Here is a 13,639-nt window from a genome sequence, read left to right on the forward strand (position 1 = left end):
CGTTTAATGACTACTATGTGATGGCTTTGGTGATGACTTTGGAAACACTTCCTCTACTAAGTAATGCATCAATCAATTCATTCCACATAAAACACCTTTCCTGGTGAGTATAACTGAGCCAGAAAATTGTGATTTGCATTTGAAAGCAGTCAGCTAAGACTCTTTCATGCAGATACAAGAAGTCAGGCTTTCAAAGACAGACAAGATCACAGCAAATTCATATAAAAATTTGGGCAAATATTAAACATTTTAACCTGTATTGGTGTTGCTCTCAATACAAACAGCGTAATAGGACTGCTCCTTTAAGTGCCCTCAAGAACCTTAATAATCTGCACATCGGAGCACTTACCAAAATGTTTCTACTACCCTGTTCCAAGCAGTAAAATCACAGCTTTCAAGTGTGCTGAATGTATTACACCAGGCATGGAAAATTTTTAGACTGTCTACAGCAAACAGTCTAATAACACAGCAGCTTGAGCAACATCGTTCCCAGCACCCTTTGGGCTAGCCATCAGCGTTGCTATGTACACATTATTCACTTTCACAGACTTTCTTGTGACAGGTTGTAATTAAAGGGCAAGTTGGGAGGGAAGGAGGAGGAACATACTGCGCCAGAATACCAAAAAGACTGCTGTGACAGATGTTACCAGGGTATAAATGTTAATATCATACTCTGAAAGAGTCAGAAGAAAAAGAGACACTTTAGAAGCTGGAGGAGAAATATCAACCAAATTTTGTAGTACTTATTCATAGTCACAAAATTATTACTAGTTTTCCATTTGCACACACATGCTACACAAACCTCTCAGGGACTGCAGTCTGTTTTGCTGTATGATTTCAGTCAAGAGTTCACCACTCTGAAAGCACACCATATTCAAGGTGATCAGTCTAGAGCTTTTTAAACAACACTTTCCATATGCCATAAAGCAGACCCAGCACACAAGATTATTTTTAGTCAGCTACTTCTTATATTAAAGGGTTCCAGATAAATGAAATGGCACTTTAACACCAAGGGAAAGATAGGCTCCTAAAGCCTCCCATATCAACAAAACAGTGCCTAGTTAATGGTTACAGTATTAGCATAAACTGAATGGAAGTACAAAACACAAAAAGCACAACGTTGTGCAAACACATACTACGTAAAAAAAAAAAAAAAAAAAAAAAAGGGAAAAAAAAGACAGAACTTACTGCTCTAGCAAGACCAAGGAAAAATTCTTTACACGCAGGCCGAAAAGGAGCACTTTCCATTCCATCAGTACAAAAATACAGCAGTAACTTAAGTAACTTAAAGGACTTACATGCAAAGATTTGAAAATAAGCCTGCACAAACAGGTATTTAATAGCTGGTTTCAGAATAAATTTTACTGAGAATGAAAGTAAGAGCAACACTCAGATTTCTTCAACTAATAAATTTTAAACACCTGCATTTTTAATTTTCCACTTAGAAATTATATATATATAAAAAAATACCCAGCTGAAAGCAAGCACCTGAAAATGAAAACTCAATTGCAGAGATTTAGCTGTTGTAACACAGCTAATTTATACTGACCAAAATATATTCAGTGCACCCAATACAGTTGAATGGATTGTAAAATTAAAATACAGAAAGCAAGCCTATTCTATTTTTGATTCAACAGAAAATAAAAAAAGCTGTTAGTGAACAAAAATATGTATTTTTAAGAAGATGCATAACAGTTGGCTTGAATATAAAAAAGCAAGCATGAGTCTTTCTGAAAGATTCTACCCCCCTCCAAGTCTAAAGATTGCCCTAGATGTTGAAAAATGTTCAAAGAAATACTTGACAGCGAAAAACCTTTCTTTGTGATTTGCAGTACTTTTTACTAATACTACCCAAACTGCCAGTTTTGTCCCGTTTCTTCTTAAACTCCAGGACAAAAGTCTTTGGACCTCCCACACAACAGAGACATTCCCTCCTGAAGCAGTCAGTCAGGCAGTCCTCTTCAAAAGCTGATTCAGATACAGTATAGAAAACAGCAAAACAACTCCAGACAAGCAGTATGGATACTGGAATTGCCAAATTCACCAATACCATTCTCGTTAGCCATATCCTTACACAAGTCTCCTGGACCTATTACACACATTTATTTAGTTCCTTACCATCTCTATTTCAGTTATCACTATTTCAGATTTTCTGAACTGGATAACAGGAAATATAAAACACTCAGAGCTGAAAAACGGCCCCAGAAAGTGATAATTCTATGTTATGATGCAGTAGCCCTGAGTGATACGGATACAACCCAATCCATGCAAGCTCATGCAAGGACAAGGGTGCTCTTTCAGAGGTGCAGCCCACAAAGACAGTATAAGCACAGCCAAGACTGACATGCCTGAAGGAAACTCTGGAGCCTGACAGCACTACTCCAGGATTCAGGTTCATCACCTCCTATCTTTCTTGTCCTTACAGTTCTCCCAGATGATTGAGAAGAACTGAGATCCTGCTTGCCAGCATCTCTCAGAAGTCAGACATATTTTGATAGGTAAAGCTGAGAACTCCACAACTCCTCATCTCAGAAACATCCAAATCTCTGCGTAGTAAGGCACACAGATGGGCCAAACGTCGTCTACGTCAACCAACCAACTAAAATTTCCAGTAACTGTAACCGTCAGTCTCAGTAAATATTAAAAAAGAGAACCTATTTGGAGTTTTAGAAATAGCCTGCTTTCCTCGGCACCTACCTCAGAAGAGGAAAAGGAACACTCAAATTCTGCTCCTGAGCCTCCATCTTTCATTTTCCACTTTTCCTCTTTCATACCTAGCTGGAAAGGGGGAATATTTAGGTCACCTCTGCTGCACCTAAGGCATTCAGTGCAAACTAACCAAAGCCATCGACAGGGCCAGAATTACAACAGCATAACACAAGTCCTGGCTGGCAGCCCAAGAGTCTTTCTCGGGCCGTGTGAAGAGCAATGTACTGGCAACAGCAGCTGGACTACTTTCTGTCGATGAAGGAAAACATGCATACAATTTACAATAATAAAAAGGACTAAATAAAATAATACAGATTTTACAGAATAAAATAATGAAGACTTAACCATGTCTTGGGTAGAGTTAAAACCAGCAGGATTGTGGCTGATGAACTAAGCCTTTCAATCTCTTCAAAATACAAGCTTAATCTCTTCCTCTTTTAAGGCAACAGAGAGGCACCTGACGATTCCAGTAGGCTCTGACTCTGAATGCGGAAAGGAGGGTGATGGCTTAACAACACAAACATGAAAAAGAGCCATTCTGGGAATCACAAGGAGCCCCTCCATCCCTGCAAAGAGAAAATACCTTCAGTTTTCATTCCACTTGTTCAATCACTTTTCTGCAGAGACTATTTACAAAGAAACGTAGAATCTGAAAGATGTATAGTGGAAATATCTCAAGAAGTTTATTGCCTTATTTCTATTTACTTTCACTCCAGAAGTTTCATTAGGCCCTTCTAACTAAATGTATCTGTCTTTAGAAGCACGAATGCACCTGCCCTTTAGTATTCTATGCAACACCTAATCTCCAGATCACCCTATGAAGTTTCATGGGTATCCATTTGTGTTTTTAAGACAGGTTTATAACAAGAAACCAGCTTCAGCATGCAAGGACTTGCTTCTCTGGCAAGGCCTTTTTAAAAGGCTGAGGAAGATGACAACAAAACCACACAAATTCAGTGGTAACTGGACACTTTAACCTATATATCTTCATATAAGAAGAAATGCATTTTTGATAGTGTGCCGAGAGATAGAAAATGTTACTTTCGTATAGAAAAATTTTTTTTTCAGGCTAGGAGTATGTTATACAAAAAGAATCTTGAACTTGACCTTCTCCCCCTTGCCTTGGAAAGGGTCAGAAAGATCTCATGGAAAATCGGGACTGCTTGTCTTCGCTTTGGAGATAATTCATATATTTATTTATTAGCTACTGTGATGCAGTAAGAATGACTACTTTGCTTCAGTAACTCGTAGAAATTGTCTAGACAATGTATTTACAGCAGCATAACTTATCTAGACAAAAAATAATCAATGTAACAATCAGAAGTTACAATTTAGAATTTATTTCCCTGTATAAAGACAGATTATTTTAAGCTTTGATTTACAGCTTATCTAACTGTCTTTTTCCAAGGCAAGAAATAAATGAGTTGCTGATTATTAGACAGATTAAAGTGTCCTGTATACTTTATTCTGTTATAGCATTTAACTGACAATAAAACACGTATATTAAACCACTGGGGAAACACATATATATTAAACAACCACATCACACAAGTAGAAGCGTGTCACTGTCAAAATTGAGTTGCTGGAGCATGATTTAACATTAAGTAAGGTATTCCTCCTGTTCTAATTTCAGTCAACATTGCGGTAATACAGACAAAAGATTGGAAACGGAAACAGAAACAGATAATGGCTTAGCACCTCAAAGTTGATTGAAGGAGGGGAGATGAAGAAGTAATGTTACCCTTCCAAAAAATGACCCAAACCAACCCCCGTCCGAACATATGCATAACTATGATCTGCCTTTGCACTTGCTGTATCTCAGACTTCGAAAGTGACAAAAATCAGGAGACACGCTATTTGCCATGCACCAAAAAGAGAAGCTACAGCTGAGCACTCATTGCCTATTTAACTATTATACTCCCAACTGTAATGATCCCTTGCCCATACTGGAATTTACAAGGTACGTATCTATCAATGGATGTGGGAAAGGGGAATTTAATTCACTTAAGAGACGCTGCCACTTAACATATGTAAATGTTAAAAACCAAAATAGAATCTGGTTGATTAACTACAGCATAATGCCTTTTATGTAGAGGTTTCCTGCTGTTTTCAGAGACAAACAAGTATCTGCTCTGTTAACAAGTGCCCAGAATCCCCTAGGAGAAGAAAGGCTGGCACAAAGTGAGAACCAGCCTAAAGGAAGGAATATTCTGCCAAGAAGTGCAAGCCAAGCACCCCACACGATGCCCACTGCAAGCTCCTCTTTACAATACCTTTATGCTGCTAATGGCATATTCAGTAAGGCTGTTGTACATCAGCCAATCTATTCATTTAACTTTTAGGGTGAGTAAATTAAATGGCTTAACAAGCAGGATTACCCTGTTTTAATTCTGTCCTAAGGAAGTGTTCAACTAGACCCAGAGCTACGCTGAAGTCTGCGGCACTGCTGGCTTCCTTTGCCTCCTGCTGGAACAGTATTGTGGCGAAATTTTCAGTTTTCCCTCTCGCCTACCAAGTTCTAGACAGCATTTTCTTTCCAATTTAAATGTTTTATCATCTGGCACCAAATCAAATAGAAAAGATAGAAACAGAAAAGAAGTGTGAAAAGGGGAAAAAGACTTGTTCAATACAGTCAACTTCGCTTTTTTTTAATTTTTAATTTATTTAAATGATGCCAAGTAGGCTACTAATATGAAATGCAATTGAAAGATTCAACCTTCTAATTACAGAGAGCCCCATAAATAATCAGTGTTTTTTTTACACTTACCCCCACCTCTCTCAGTTCTGCATAAATTTAAACCAAACATCTAAGAGTGCCAATCTCCATATTTTTAATGAAGTATCAGCGAACACTTCTGAAAAATTCTCCTTTATGGTGGAGGGTATAATTTGTGGCTCATCCTTTTTCAGCTAGAAATACATAAGTCTGTTTAGAAGAAATACATTTTAAGCTGAACATCTTATAACATTTCTTTGGACAAAATTGGTTTTGTTTCCACACATTCACTTTTGCAATTTTTCATATGATTGGATTACCTAGTAAAATTTAAAAAGTAATAGCTATTGTTCTCCTCAAGCCTCAAGCTACGTAGTTTTGGATTCATTAAGTTCATGAATAGTTGCAGACAGTTCTATGCAGCCATGCAGAGTAAAACTGAAACTGGCCTTAAAAAATAATCCACAAAAGAAAGGACTTCTAAGTTTTGTCAACACAGTCAAATTGAGGCTGGTTTTATATGTACTTTAAGGGCGTGAGAGAGGTGGTGAGTCTCTACCAGTATTTAGGCTCCAGTATTTAATTAATTTGTGGTCAAACTGGTCAATCCAGTATTTTGTTGCTATTTAAAACTCTATACTCTTTAGTTAGACTTTCAAGAACTCTAAAGCAAATCAAGAGGCAAAGCAGCAGTTCTCTTTTATGGAAAGCTATAATATTGACAATTCCAGGTAAACTGGGTCAACATTGTCTCAGTTGCAGAAAGTCTGGGTTTAGAGGATAAGGTAGCACCCTCTTACTAAGCACACTGCAAGTTTTCTTTAGCTGCGCTTCAAAGGAAACACTCAATTTTCATTTAATGAAATGTTAAAAAAAAAAAAAAAAATCTAAGTTTGCATAAGAAGTGTCACTACATTACAGGAGAAAATTGTATCTTCTTAGCTATGGTGTAACCCACAGCCCGCACTGTAAAGCCTCTGTCCTTTCTTTCCTTCAGACACTTGTTTCAGGTTGTTTCTTCATTCTGTTTGAGACAGAATACTTACAGTGTTTCTTTGTTTCAGATAAAACATTTCTAACTGGTCCTGGAAAACAACTCCCGTATGGGAGTTGGGACATCTCCCATAAAGACACTCATTAGTGAATACGAAAGCACTTTCTTTTTCCTGTTCCTTCACCACAGTGAATGGTTAGGCTCTTACTGAAATAAATTAGGATGTTCAGTGATTTAAAATGTAATTGTTGAAAGCAGCTGCATAACCCACCATCAAACATGTAAAGCGTCACTTAAATCGTCTCCATTTGGCTCTTAGCATTTTATGCATTTTGCGTTTGTTCCTTTGAGGGGGGGATTTATGCATTCAGCATTTAGTGAGCTATATTCAAGTTGATTGATTTCACGTTGAAATATTTATCATGGACTTACTCAGATCTCATGCACAAACCTAGACACTCACTGACTGAAACTATTTGAGATACGCTGTACAGTCTCTTTTATGCCATCTCTGTTACTATTTAAGAGACATGATACATATCACAGGTTAATTTTCTAAATAATGAAACGCAGGTTAATGCAATGGATTTCTCATGCTACTTACAACTCCCTATATGTATAAAAAACTCCAACATGTGTTGTGCCGATGCTTGTGCTGTCCACCACATGAAGACCTTTTAATGGTCCACAGCCCTCCTTGTCATATCAGGGCTACAGTTCATGCCCTTTGAGTAAATAGGCTTAAGAAACTGTGGTGGACTAAAGGTATGCCATACTTAAGAGCATGCCTTTTAAAAAAAAAAAAAAAAAAAAAAGATAACTTTCCTTCACCTAAGAGAAGAATGGCAAAAGAAATACGTCTACTTGTTATTCCGCTGGTTCATAACACCACCAAATATTTAGTTATAAAAAGGAATAGGCAAGTCTGAATATTCTCCCTGTCTAGTTAAAGGCGCTGACAATAAAAGTATCATACGGAAGTTACCAGTAGGAACCATTCTCCTCTTCACTAAGCACAACTGCATGAACTAAATGATTCTAAAAAACTAATCAATACATTGTTTTTTATTAGTATGAATATGAATTATATCTTATTTCCTTTGGACTTCATAATATACCTGTCCCCATCCTACTTACCTTGTGCATGCTTCCCAACACCACAGAAAGTAAATGCAAGTCAGTTTTGAAAACTAGATTTTACTGATGCACGTTAGAAGTGCTGATGTCACTTCTATAACATGCCAAAAATAAAGATTTTAAAGCTGAAAAAGGTAATGTTAAATAATTTCATTTCAGAACATCAGCTTTCTCAGACGTTGATCACTTGAAGAGAAATATGTCTTCGTCTAGAAGCAGAAATTAACAACAAAAAATGACCCCAAATCCTGTCATCATACCCAAAGTTACCAATCTGAATTATCCAGACTCTAGCATTTATTTACTACTTCTGTATTCATGCTGTTGATGTATTTCTAAGTATAAACATATATGTTATAGCAATATACTTACGGCAGCTGTGTTCTTCACTGCATTTCCCACAATCACCACAACTCTTCCTTTAAAGCTCTGGAGCATGGCAGTTGCTGGGCACTGGATGAGATCCCCTTCTGCAGTAAATGCTGATGCAAACGGGACATTGATGCTGCCAGAAATGTGGCCACGGTTAAAGCTTAGGAAGGTCAGTTAAGGACATCTGAAAGGCAGAGAAATCTGTGGTACACGCACAGCTGTATGATGAACCTGCTCTTCATCCTGGCTGCCATGATATAACAGTGTTGGTCTTTTGTGCTAGTATATTTTGACAAACCTCATTTACTACTTACTCATATGGAGAAAACAACTTCTGACACTATATAGAAAAAAAGAACAGAATGAGAGTTGTTTGTTTCATAAAGGACATAGCACAGCACTACAGAAACCAATCTGCTAAATGAAACACTTGGTGCTAAAGAACCAATATCCACAGTATACATATTTTCGTGGATTTTACTTCAAATCAGCTCTAGTCTGGTAACAGGAGCCAAATACCAACAAACAGCTGGAACACCTCTTCCAAAGGAGTTTTATACAAAAGGAATGAAGTACTTACAATGAGAACCAAAACTAAATAGGCATTATTGGAAAATTTCCTTAAACCTCCTGCCAACCCCTGCAACCCCCCTACAATTTTGATGCAAACTGAAATTCTAATGTACATGCACTCAGATTCCCAGACAACGAGCATTATGTATTATCTACAGTCCCACTAACAGCAAGCGTGTATTGGGTATTGAAAAGCAAACAACATATGAGTGCCAGCAACTCCGAGATATAGTTGGTTGTGCTTCACTTTCAAAGGATGATCATTCAATGAGATTTTATGAACAAATATTGAATGTGAAAGTCTCTTCAATAAAAATTAAGTTGGACCACTACTACCTAGCTTTTTATGAATTTGAAAATGCGCCATGACCTTGACAAACCTCTGAATTACTTTCATAGACGCACACGTCTGGAATACTCCCCTTCCCCAACAGTAAACAGGAACAGCTTTGAAGACATGGGAAACAGCAAAGTTCTGCAAAAATATACACGATGTCAAATATCCAGATTAGTCACTCTTTATTACTGTACTTGCAGAAAGCTACTTTAATTTACAATTAAACCCCGGACTCCTTTTTAATAAAGGAGCTGCCTTAAAGGGAGGTAAGATTTAATTGACTTAGGTTAATATTAGCATTAATTCCTCATGAATTATGTAACAGTTTCAGCTTTATGATCATCATTGTTACAGTGTGGGAAAAACATAGCTATGTAAAAACATCTGAAAGAACAAGAGATGATCACGTACCATTCATTAATGTTGTCATTTGTTTCTATTTTGAAGGGGAAATTACAACACCCCTCCTTCACTAATCTGTGCCAACCCCTCTTCCCCAACCCCATTTATAACCACATCACTCTCATTGCTACTAACCAGGGTAAAAGTTCTGAAACGATCATCATTTAGACAGAAAATGAGTTTGGACAGATTTAGTTGCTCACACTTATGCTACTGAGTACACTTAACTGCTCAGAGAAATTTGACCTAATCTTTTAAAGAAGAAATACATTTGATATCAACACTGGTACCAAACTAGATAGATCCAAACTGTATTTGCTGTCATTCATATCCTCCCTAATCTTAAGTGACCATCTTAAGCACTCCAGTACTAAGAGAATTCACAAAAAGGCCAAGATTTTGTGCTACAGACTGAGAGACCATAAGTATGCAGCTGTAACTTTCATAACAGGAACGGAAGGCTGCCAGTATTTCTGCTAACACGCTTAATGCAATGAGCCTTTGACAAATCGCTGGCCAACAGAGACACTGCTTTGAGTGTATTACCTTTTCATTAGAAAGTCTTCTGTTACAAAGCTGTCTATTGGGAAAAAGGGTTAGTAGCTCTTGGCCTTGCAACATGAGCTTCAGTGCAAAACAATGCCTTAGCTTTCAAGTGCATCCTAGTATGAAATATGAAGCATGTCTGATACTCGTTGAAAGTCCTCTCATGCTTTTTTCAAATCACATTGAAAGCAAAGTGAGAGTGAAGTTTAGCATGACAGGCACAGACGATGAGGAAGACTAACAAAAAAAGTAAGAAATAATCATAGTTTTGAAACACCTTACAGTGGTCTGTCGCACTTTAAAACACACGCTGCAGTAACATACAGACTGCCTGATCCTATTGTAGAGTTTGTTGAAATTTTGTGACAAACAAAGACTGTTTCCTTACCACGAGAATGAACAGGACACTGAACACAGTATTCCCATGGTTTCCCATGTATATTCAGAACTGGTGACAGTTTAATAGCTTTCTATATACCATATGTTTTCTTCTACAACTGACATACAAACCAACTCACTTAAGGCGTAATTTTACTACCTCCCAGGCTGCCTTTTTAATAATGACATTCCCTACCTCCTAATACCAGGAAGATTTAAGTCCACACATTATTTAAAGGACAGGACATTTTAGGCTACCATAAACTCCAACCAGACTGAAACAACAGTGGCAGAGATGACAGTGCACTGTTCAAGCTATGGCGATTTTCTCTCTCCAGCATGCCTCCTCATTCAAGAAATAGAAATGGAAAGTCTGATTAAAATTTTGTAATATGAAAGACAGCCTCATAAAACCACTTCATAGAAGTCAAATGATTTTAAAATAATTGAAATTTTGAATCCACTCTGCTAGAATAGAAGAGGATTAGTACGACAGTAGAATAGAACCTATTATCAAGCTATTAGGAAAGCTATAGAAACATTTAACCAAACACCTTGCCTTTGATCCTGATTATAAATAAATATATTACCGTACACAGATAAAATCCTTTCAATGCAATGATTGTAGTCTAGGCATTTTATATTACTTGCTCTCCCTCTGCATTCTCCTTGACGGTTTCCAGGAAGTAGCTTAAATAATTAATAACAGAATGATGCATGTAGAAATAGAAGCGTTATTTAACTCGGTAGTATCAAAGCTTTCTATGCAGGAACAACAACCTTTTATAGTTTTTAATTCCAGGGACTTCTCTTTTAAACCAGAGTCTAAAAAGTATTATCTCTTGATGAAGAAATTATCTCTCAGAAAACAGCCTGCATTTTTACTGTTTTCTGAATAAAGAGGACCACATTTTCAACAATCTAGATCCTGGAGTCCAGAAAATAAAGAGTCAAACTACTCAGACGCTCTACTGAAACTCTACTTAATTGGAACCCTTAACTGATGCATGAAATTAATACATGCAAGCAAAAGAAAACTTACTTTTTTTGGGTTCCTTTGACCACTCTGTTTTATCTGCAGAGCAGATCACATCCAGGTTCAAGTTTGGAATACAATAAAATTATAATTCCTTGAAAATAACAGTTTCAATTTAGAATAGTCCAATTATACTATTCTGTTTACTATGTAAATAATAAATTTACCTCTACATAGTAAAAATAATATTTATTTTTCTACTTCACCATACTTTGTCATAAATATTGCTAAATATTTAATAGAGAAAAATGTTAGTGGCAGTGTTTTCCGTGTTTTTCTGCATATACAATTACCTTTAAAGGGGTATTTTAACAAACTAGATGAAAAAAAATGAGGTTGAAACATTATTTATTTAAATTTTTACTACATATTCTAGCCCAAATATTGGCATTGATCCACTATTCACCTCATTGTCTAGAATCTACACTTTTCTAATACGCATGCAGTATGCTAGTAGCATTTGTTAAACACCGGAAGATCTTTTCTAATGGTAAAGATGTTGGGAGCCTGTCAAATCTCTACCACTGGAGATCTTCAAGAACAAACCAAATATATGTAAAAGGAATGATTCTCCTTTCTCAAAGTAAAAGGTGGACTAAAACTCACTATTCTTTTGTTATTTTTCTATTGAGTATTGTTTTCCCGTTAAGAATTATACCTTGTGACACAGCAAGCTAGGAGTACATCTACTGCAAAAACAACTATCTACATCACCTTTGCTATTATGAAAGGAGCAACACTTAAAAAAATGATACAAACCAATAACAAGTATATTCCCAAATACTTGGTATAACATTAAGAGTTACCTCTAATAAAATCTTGCATTATTCCCACTTTTAGATGGATGTTGATGAAGATGTGTGTTCTTGGCAAAGCACATCTGTAAGGACTCCCGCTTCCAAAACCCAAACAAACCCAGCCCCGTAACTACACTACTTCAGAAAAACAATAAAAAATACTCCACAAGCAAAGAACTATGTATTTGAAAAAGAACAAATGAGTAAGGTGTAGACAGGATAGCAACCCTGATAAAAATATAGCTTCGAGATACCTTTAAGACTTTTCTGATTATGAGCTAACTAGAGGACATAAGTTAGGGCATCCATATGGCTACACTATCTGACAGTAGCAAGAAGGCACTCAATAGGAATTGATTTTCCACTGTGGGATTGGCAAAGCACATGAGCTATCAACTCTCTTCTCTCTCCCCTTCCACTTCACACCCTTCCAAAATATTGGTCATATTAAATGGGGAAGGTCTGCTGACAACACGTATCATAAAAAAAATGGCACTCAGATTTGAAGGATACTCTTCGCTGTTACGAATGTCCACCACCAGCAGCTTTGGCTTGCTAGACTTTGTTTTCTTTACAGGTGTTTTGGAATGACTAGGTCCTGTCAACTCACACAAATCAATCAGATCTTCTGCTGAAATTCGTGGTGACACCTCTGCCTTCAGGTCATCCAACTGGATGGAATCCCTAGACTTTAAAAGAAGAAAATTAATATTAGAGGTGATAGAATTAGAGACATGGTGTTCTTTGAAACGTCTACTTTTTGGACAACCTCAAAGTGTAACAACCTAGTTAGAAACAGATCTTTTCCTTGTAAATCTGAACTAGTCCGAGTTAAAGTATCCATACAGAAAAGCTCCAGAGCAGTGCCAAATGCCTATCTGCCAATTATAGCCCTATTTTCTGTTGAAGATGTTGAAAAATAAAATTGTTTGACAATCTGTGCAAATTATTTTAGTTTGTGATTTGTTAATGAATTATTCACTGTGGCTGAGGGGGTCACAAAACTCACAGAATGTTTCTCAGCATCAGAAATTAAGTAAAGTGGCTAGAAAGCACTGTCTGAAAGGAGAAGCTGAAGGGCCTCATGCTTGGAGTGGGAAAGAAGGGTAGCAATTGGACACCTGGCACAGAAACTGCAGGGATGCCTCTGTAAGATACAGAGCTATCTAAACATCAGGTATTACCCCAGCCCAAAGACTAGGAACAAATCAAGACACCAGAAATGTAAGAAATAGTCCTGTATTATAACCCAGAAAATTTGATCCTTAGTTTTGGGGGACAGGGCAATTGGGGGACAGGGCAATTGGGGGACAAGACAGATGATGACACAACACACAATACCACACACCTGGTAGTACCCAAGCAAATAGTTTGATAATACTTAAATTGTTTTTCATAAGAGAGCCTTCATTGTGAATTATCTCATAAATATTCCTAAGCACTAGCATTTCTTCACTTTACATTCTTAAAAGCTCATGCATATCTAAATTAAGGAAAAAAAAAAATTAACTCTCCTTATTTTTGTGAATAACAGAGAACGCAGAAATCCTGTATTTTCATTAATTGTCAACACATACAGATCTGTGAACTGCAGCAGAAAAAATAAAATATTGTCACCTCAAAAGAGTTGTGAAATGTTTGA

General features: G+C 36.9%; 1 protein-coding gene across 11 annotated transcripts in view; it reads right to left on the minus strand.

Annotated features, from left to right (window-relative positions):
• The window catches only part of TBCK (TBC1 domain containing kinase), a 129,879-nt gene that overhangs the window by 18,478 nt on the left and 97,762 nt on the right, over window positions 1–13,639 (minus strand). For 5 of the 11 annotated variants that reach the window (XM_075149703.1, XM_075149702.1, XM_075149701.1 and 2 more), the window contains 3 exons: window positions 12,511–12,686; window positions 7,929–8,088; window positions 2,698–2,778 (listed from right to left, as the gene is read on the minus strand). In XM_075149703.1, coding sequence (XP_075005804.1) covers window positions 2,698–2,778; window positions 7,929–8,088; window positions 12,511–12,686 — 417 coding nt within the window. Of the gene's footprint in view, window positions 1–2,697; window positions 2,779–4,364; window positions 6,450–7,928; window positions 8,113–12,510; window positions 12,687–13,639 lie in introns of those variants that run through there. The other 6 variants (XM_075149708.1, XM_075149706.1, XM_075149707.1 and 3 more) reach the window with 3 other exon arrangements.

This window comes from Calonectris borealis, chromosome 4 (genome assembly GCF_964195595.1).
Source record: "Calonectris borealis chromosome 4, bCalBor7.hap1.2, whole genome shotgun sequence".
Classification (NCBI taxonomy): Eukaryota; Metazoa; Chordata; class Aves; order Procellariiformes; family Procellariidae; genus Calonectris; species Calonectris borealis.